The sequence below is a fragment of the Triticum aestivum genome, chromosome 5A (genome assembly GCF_018294505.1).
Source record: "Triticum aestivum cultivar Chinese Spring chromosome 5A, IWGSC CS RefSeq v2.1, whole genome shotgun sequence".
Lineage (NCBI taxonomy): Eukaryota > Viridiplantae > Streptophyta > Magnoliopsida > Poales > Poaceae > Triticum > Triticum aestivum.
In genome coordinates, this window is record NC_057806.1 from 530,533,851 (window position 1) to 530,540,757 (window position 6,907).

At 41.2% G+C, this 6,907-nt stretch overlaps 2 protein-coding genes across 2 annotated transcripts; both read right to left on the reverse strand.

Annotated features, from left to right (window-relative positions):
• Positions 1–209: 209 nt before the first annotated feature.
• On the reverse strand, positions 210–1,303 carry LOC123107499 (protein MEI2-like 6). The gene is made up of 3 exons (XM_044529484.1): positions 1,111–1,303; positions 868–1,003; positions 210–744 (listed from the first exon to the last, which is right to left on the reverse strand). Exons 1-3 carry the CDS (start codon positions 1,227–1,229, stop codon positions 586–588), a joined length of 414 nt encoding a protein of 137 aa, XP_044385419.1. The 5' UTR covers positions 1,230–1,303; the 3' UTR covers positions 210–585.
• On the reverse strand, positions 1,229–1,945 carry LOC123101487 (protein MEI2-like 6). The gene has a single exon (XM_044522922.1). The coding sequence runs from the start codon at positions 1,892–1,894 to the stop codon at positions 1,229–1,231; it is 666 nt and encodes a 221-aa protein (XP_044378857.1). The 5' UTR covers positions 1,895–1,945.
• Positions 1,946–6,907: the final 4,962 nt, after the last annotated feature.

Sequence of the window (6,907 nt, forward strand, 5' to 3'; positions counted from 1 at the left end):
AATCTTTTGACTTGTTTTTAGTTACTAAATTATGTTTTCATATAGAGTGCTCGCACCGAGAGCACCAGTGTATTTCCCTACCAAGGAACCTCTACTAGTGCAGTAAAGAATAAAAGGTTAATCTCCCAAAGGAGCAAAAATAAGGCGAAGGTAGAAAGAAACAGATGAGAATGTTAATCATCTCACACTTATGTCTAGCACATAAATAAGCTCCTTCCACTAGGCTTCAGTACATTTAATTTTACTGCACATAACACGGGAGATCCCAAGACATTAAACATTCAGATATAGCCCACGAGCTAAACGTCACTGGCTAGACGCATACTGCTACCAATACTGGACTACTCGTAGTACGCCTGGCTGGACTATTAGTACTACTACTAGCTTCTGAAGATTCATCTTAAAAACATGAAATAGCCATGGAAATTCATATCTCTTTTTTTTAGAGAGAGAATGGAAATTCATAACTGAGCCAACCTCCATATCCCGTTCTATCAATCGATGGCATTGGCATTGGCATGACATGGAATAGATAGAATGCAAGATAGAGGTCTAACACGGCCGGTGTGCAGCGAGCGAACAAGGTCAGCTGAGGCGACGACGGACCACCGCACAGCCGATGGTGCGCTCCGCCGTCTGCCGGAGGCCGTCCCTGGGAGGCCCGAACCGCACCGGCAGGAACTCCTTGTTGTTGCCACATGGGAATAGCGAGCGGGAGAAGTGCGCCGCCAGCGCGTCCACTCCCTGAAATGCAAAATCCAGGCCGGAGCAACCAAACATCCATTTCTGGCTTCGTTAGCACATCCAGGTACTCGAGTATACTACTACTAGAATACCAGTGTTCATGCCGGAGAAGAAGATGGGTACCTGGATGTGGGCGTGCACGACCTCGCAGACCTTGGCGCAGCCCGCCCAGTGGTGGCCGTGGAGGAACGCGTAGAGCCGCCGTGCGGCCGTCGGCGTCGTCATGTTGACGAACGCGTAGCCTTTGTTGCATTTTGTCCTGCCCAGTGCAAACGTTGTGGTCAGCTGCAAGCTCAGAACAAGCGAAAGCCCTACACGAGCAGTACTAGACTACTAGTACAAAGATGGGGATTGGTGTACTAGTACCTAAAATCGATTGGAAGGTATAGGAAGTCGTACTCCGACTTCGCGACGGCGGCGCCGCCGCCTCGGGGTCGACATCGAAGCTTGTTCTCCTCCGCGCAATGCTGGTCCAAGATGGCCATCAACCTTCGTTTCCTTCGAGGGGAGAAAAAATAAACTTGAAGCAACAATCAAGAACATCCGTACAATCAAGAACCTCAGCAAGATTGAAGCAAGAAACAAGAAATATAGGAAGTACTAACATGAAACTATTGGGGATGTTGCAGATCATGACGGATGTCTTCTTGCTCCTTCCGTCGAAGGGTGGTTTGCTGCCTGCGACGCCGGAAGACGGAGGCGGAAGCGCCGCGCTCCTCCTCCAGAGCGCGAGGACCGAGCGAGGGGAGGGCTCGTCTTCCACCTCTGCCATCGGGGGCTCGACGTTGCCGTCTTCTACGATCTCCGTGATGCTGCAGCGCGTCGCCGGCAGCAGCGGCTTGAGGGCCGGGTTGTAGTACAGCACCATCGGAAAAGGCGGCGGAGGGGGCATGTGCAGCCAAGGCAAGAACGGTAACGCGGGCACCCCCACGGTGTAGGCACTACCCATCGGAGCGAGCCAGCCGTCGCACCCGACAGCCAGCCCGCACGAAGGCGGCAGCGGGGGAGGTGGGTACAGGTAGTGCGGCGGGAAGGGACAGCACAGCGGCAGGGCGAATGGAGCCGCGGAACAGAGCTGAAAGGGGGAGAAGGCCACGGGACCGGTCCCAGGAGCGGCAGGGTGCAGGAGCGAGGTTGAGTAGGCAGTCATGGCTTCTTTTCTCTTGCTTCTTTCAACGGTGCAGATGCAGTGAGTGGGAAGAACGAGAGTGGGCTCGAGAGACTGGAGATGCACCTGCGCAGGACGGTTCTTGTACTGCATCCCTCGGTCGGTCACTCCCATTTTGAGCTTTTACAACATTATACTCTGATATTTTTTTCTCTTTCTTTTCTTCTCAGAAATATCTCGAACGATTAAACTAGAGAAATGCTATCTGACTGACGTCAGATTTTTGGTCTCTCCCCGTGAATATGCTTTGTTTGCCATCGAATCACTCACACATATCTTGATTCTACGTGATTCGCCACGCTCAATTTCTTTTACAAGCTTGTTTTACTAGTTCACTCTCTTCAATGCATACGCCAAGACCTCCCGCTTCTCTTTTCTTTCATAGAGAGATAATCTTACTCCCTCCATCCGTTGAAAAATGTACATCTAGAAATTTTAGGATAAATTATGGAGTTAAATAAAAAATACATTAAAAAGATGCAAGCCACCATCTCTCTCCTCTTTAATTATTCAACCCCCAATGAGCTAAGGGCATGTAGCAATTAAAAAGACCATGTGTAGATTGCTATTGGTCTTGATTACCATGTAATGAGAGAGAAGTATTATTTTCTACTTTAAAGTGCATTGGAAAGATAGAATTACACTCTTTTGTGGACAAATTTTGAAGCTAGATGTGCAGTTTTCACCAGACGGGAGTGAGTAGCTCTTATCTCCCCCCCCCCCACCCCCCAAGACATTAAACATTCAGATATAGCCCACGAGCTAAAGGCTAGTCATAGTGGGGAGTAACTTAGACTAGTGTCATGCATATTACACTAGTCTTTGTTACTATCTTCATAGTGTAAAGTAACGTACAAGTACTCCCTCCGGTCCTTTTTAGTTCGAATATAAGATTTGACTGAAGTCAAGCCTCGTAAAGTTTGACCAACTTTATAGAAAAAAGTACCAACATTCACAATCTGAAATCAATATCAGTAGATGTGTTATGAATTAAAGTTTCATATTGTATAACTTTAGCATGATAGATGTTGATATTTTTTATATAAATACGGTCAAACTTTGTGAAGTTTGACTTCAGAAAATTCTAATATGCAAAGTAAAAAGGACCGGAGGGAGTAGTATCGTAGATGATAGCATTTATTACATCATAGACTCATTTTGCTTTGGGTTGCGTTATGTTACAGTAACATATTATGTTACTCCAAACACCTCTCTCCTCATTAACTCTATGCCACATAAGCAAATCTGTCTTGAAATGCGCTATGTTACTTGCTAAGTTACTCCCACTATGACCAGCCTAAACGTCACTGGCCAAAGAAAGTTCATCCCTACAAAATCATATAGTTTAGTCATGCTCCATTTTCGTCACACAAGAATGCTCTCATTATGCACAACCCCGATGACAAGCCAAATAATTGTTTCATACTTTAGTAATCTCAAACTTTATAAACCTTCACGCAATACATGAGCGCGAGCCATGGATATAGCACTATGTGTGGAATAGAATATGATGATGGGGGTTATGTGGAGAAGACAAAAAGGAGAAAGTCTCACATCAACGAGGCTAATCAATGAGCTATGGAGATGCCCATCAATTGATGTTAATGCATGGAGTAGGGATTGCCATGCAACGGATGCACTAGAGCTATAAATGTATGAAAGCTCAACAAAAGAGACTAAGTGGGTGTGCATCCAACTTGCTTGCTCACGAAGACCTAGGGCACTTAAGGAGGCCCATTGTTGGAATATACAAGCCAAGTTCTATAATGAAAAATTCCCACTAGTATATGAAAGTGACAAAACAAAAGACTCTCTATCATGAAGATTATGGTGCTACTTTGAATCACAAGTGTGGAAAAAGGATAGTAGCATCGCCCCTTTTTATTTTCTCTTTTTTTGCCTTTATTTTTTATTTTTTTATTTGGCCTTTTTCGGGGGAGGGGGGGCAATGATCTATTAATGATGATCATCACACTTCTATTTATTTACAACTCAATGATTACAACTCGATGCTTAGAACAAGATATGACTCTATATGAATGCCTCCGGCGGTGTACCGAGTTATGTAATGAACCAAGAGTGACATGTATGAAAGAATTATGAATGGTGGCTTTTCCACAAATACTATGTCAACTACATGATCATGCTAAGCAATATGACAATGATGAATGTGTCATGATGAACGGAATGGTGAAAAGTTGCATGGCAATATATCTCGGAATGGCTATGGAAATGCCATAATAGGTAGGTATGGTGACTGTTTTGAGGAAGATATAAGGAGGTTTATGTGTGAAAGAGCGTATCATATCACGGGGTTTGGATGCATCGGCGAAGTTTGCACCAACTGTCAAGGTGAGAAAGGGCAATGCACGGTACCGAATAGGCTAGCAATGATGGAAGGGTGAGAGTGCGTATAATCCATGGACTCAACATTAGTCATAAAGAACTCACATACTTATTGCAAAAATCTACAAGTCATCAAAAACCAAAGCACTACGCGCATGCTCCTAGGGGGATAGATTGGTAGGAAAAGACCATCGCTCGTCCCCGACCGCCACTCATAAGGAAGACAATCAAATAAAACCTCATGTTTCAAATTTGTTACACAGCGTTTACCATACGTGCATGCTACGGGACTTGCAAACTTCAACACAAGCATTTCTCAAATTCACAACTACTCAACTAGCATGACTTTGATATTATTACCTCCATATCTCAAAACAATCATCAAGCATCAAATTTCTCTTAGTACTCAAAACACTCATAAGAAAAAAAATTACTAATCTTGAATACCTAGCATATTAGGATTATTTAAGCAAATTACCATGCTATTTAAGACTCTCAAAATAATATAAGTGAAGCATGAGAGTTCATCTATTTCTATAAAAAAACCACCACCGTGCTCTAAAAAGATATAAGTGAAGCACTAGAGCAAATGATAAACTACTTCGAAAGATATAAGTGAAACACATAGAGTATTTGAATAATTATGCAACTATGTGAAGACTCTCTAACATTTAATAATTTCAGATCTTGGTATTTTATTCAAACAGCAAGCAAAACTAAATAAAATAAATTGACGCTCCAAGCAAAACACATATCATGTGGCGAATAAAAATATAGCTCCAAGTAAAGTTACCGATGAACGAAGACGAAAGAGGGGATGCCTTCCGGGGCATCCCCAAGCTTTGGCTTTTTTAGGTGTCCTTAGATTATCTTGGGGTGCCTTGGGCATCCCCAAGCTTAGGCTCTTGCCACTCCTTATTCCATAGTCCATTGAATCTTTACCCAAAACTTGAAAACTTCACAACACAAAACTTAACAGAAAATTCGTAAGCTCCGTTAGTATAAGAAAATAAATCACCACTTAGGTACTGTTGTGAACTCATTATAAATTCATATTGGTGTAATATCTACTGTATTCCAACTTATCCATGGTTCATACCATCCGATACTACTCATAGATTCATCAAAATAAGCGAACAACGCATCGAAAACAGAATCTGTCAAAAACATAATAGTCTGTAGTAATCTGGATCAAACGTATACTTCTGGAACTCATAAAATTCTCAAATAAATTGCTGGACGTGAGGAATTTATCTATTAATCATCTGCAAAAATAATTAACTAAATAGCACTCTCCAAATAAAAATGTCAGCAATTCTCGTGAGCGCTAAAGTTTCTGTTTTTTACAGCATGATCATAAAGACTTCACCCAAGTCTTCCCAAAGGTTCTACTTAGCACAAACACTAATTAAAATATAAAACCACATCTAAACAGAGGCTAGATAAATTATTTATTACTAAACAGGAGCAAAAAGTAAGGAACGAAAATAAAATTGGGTTGCCTCCCAACAAGCGCTATCGTCTAACGCCCCTAGCTAGGCATGATGATTTCAACGATGCTCACATAAAGAATAAGAATTGTAACATAAAGAGAGCATCATGAAGAATATGACTAGCACATTTAAGTCTAACCCACTTCCTATGCATAGGGATTTTGTGAGCAAACAACTTATGGGAACAATAATCGACTAGCATAGGAAGGCAAAATAAGCATAACTTCAAAACTTTAAGCACATAGAGAGGAAACCTGATATTATTGCAATTCCTACAAGCATATGTTCCTCCCTCATAATAATTTTCAGTAATATCATGAATGAATTCAACAATATAACCAGCACCTAAAGCATTCTTTTCATGATCTACAAGCATATAAATTTTATTACTCTCCACACAAGCAAAATTCTTCTCATGAATAATAGTGGGAGCAAACTCAACAAAATAATTATCATGTGAGGCATAATTCAATTGAAAACTAAAATCATGATGACAAGTTTCATGGATATCATTATTCTTTATAGCATACAAGTCATCACAATAACCATCATAGATAGCAACTTTGTTCTCATAATCAATTGGAACCTCTTCCGAAATAGTGGATTCACCACAAAATAAAGTCATGACCTCTCCAAATCCACTTTCATCAATATAATCATCATAAATAGGAGGCATGCTTTCATCATAATAAATTTTCTCATCAAAACATGGGGGACAAAAAATGTCATCTTTATCAAACATAGCTTCCCCAAGCTTGTGGCTTTGCATATCATTAGCATCATGGGTATTCAAGGAATTCATACTAACAACATTGCAATCATGCTCATCATTCAAATATTTAGTGCCAAACATTCTAATGCATCATTCTTCTAATATTTTGGCACAATTTTCCTTTCCATCATACTCACAAAAGATATTAAAAAGATGAAGCGTATGAGACAAACTAAATTCCATATTTTTGTAATTTTCTTTTATAAACTAAACTAGTGATAAAACAAGAAACTAAAAGACTCGACTGCAAGATCTAAAGATATACCTTCAAGTACTCACCTCCCAGGCAACGGCGCCATAAAAGAGCTTGATGTCTACTACACAACCTTCTTCTTGTAGACGTTGTTGGGCCTCCAAGTGCAGAGGTTTGTAGGATACTAGCAA

Bases quoted from the DNA above. Each gene is read 5' to 3' on its own strand.
- LOC123107499 (XM_044529484.1), bottom strand. From the start codon at position 1,229: ATGGCCATCTTGGACCAGCATTGCGCGGAGGAGAACAAGCTTCGATGT. The intron at 1,004-1,110 runs GTACTAGTACAC...TGCACTGGGCAG, and splicing joins TACCTTCCAATCGATTTTAG to GACAAAATGCAACAAAGGCT. The intron at 745-867 runs GTACCCATCTTC...TTTGCATTTCAG, and splicing joins TCGTGCACGCCCACATCCAG to GGAGTGGACGCGCTGGCGGC.
- LOC123101487 (XM_044522922.1), bottom strand. From the start codon at position 1,894: ATGACTGCCTACTCAACCTCGCTCCTGCACCCTGCCGCTCCTGGGACC.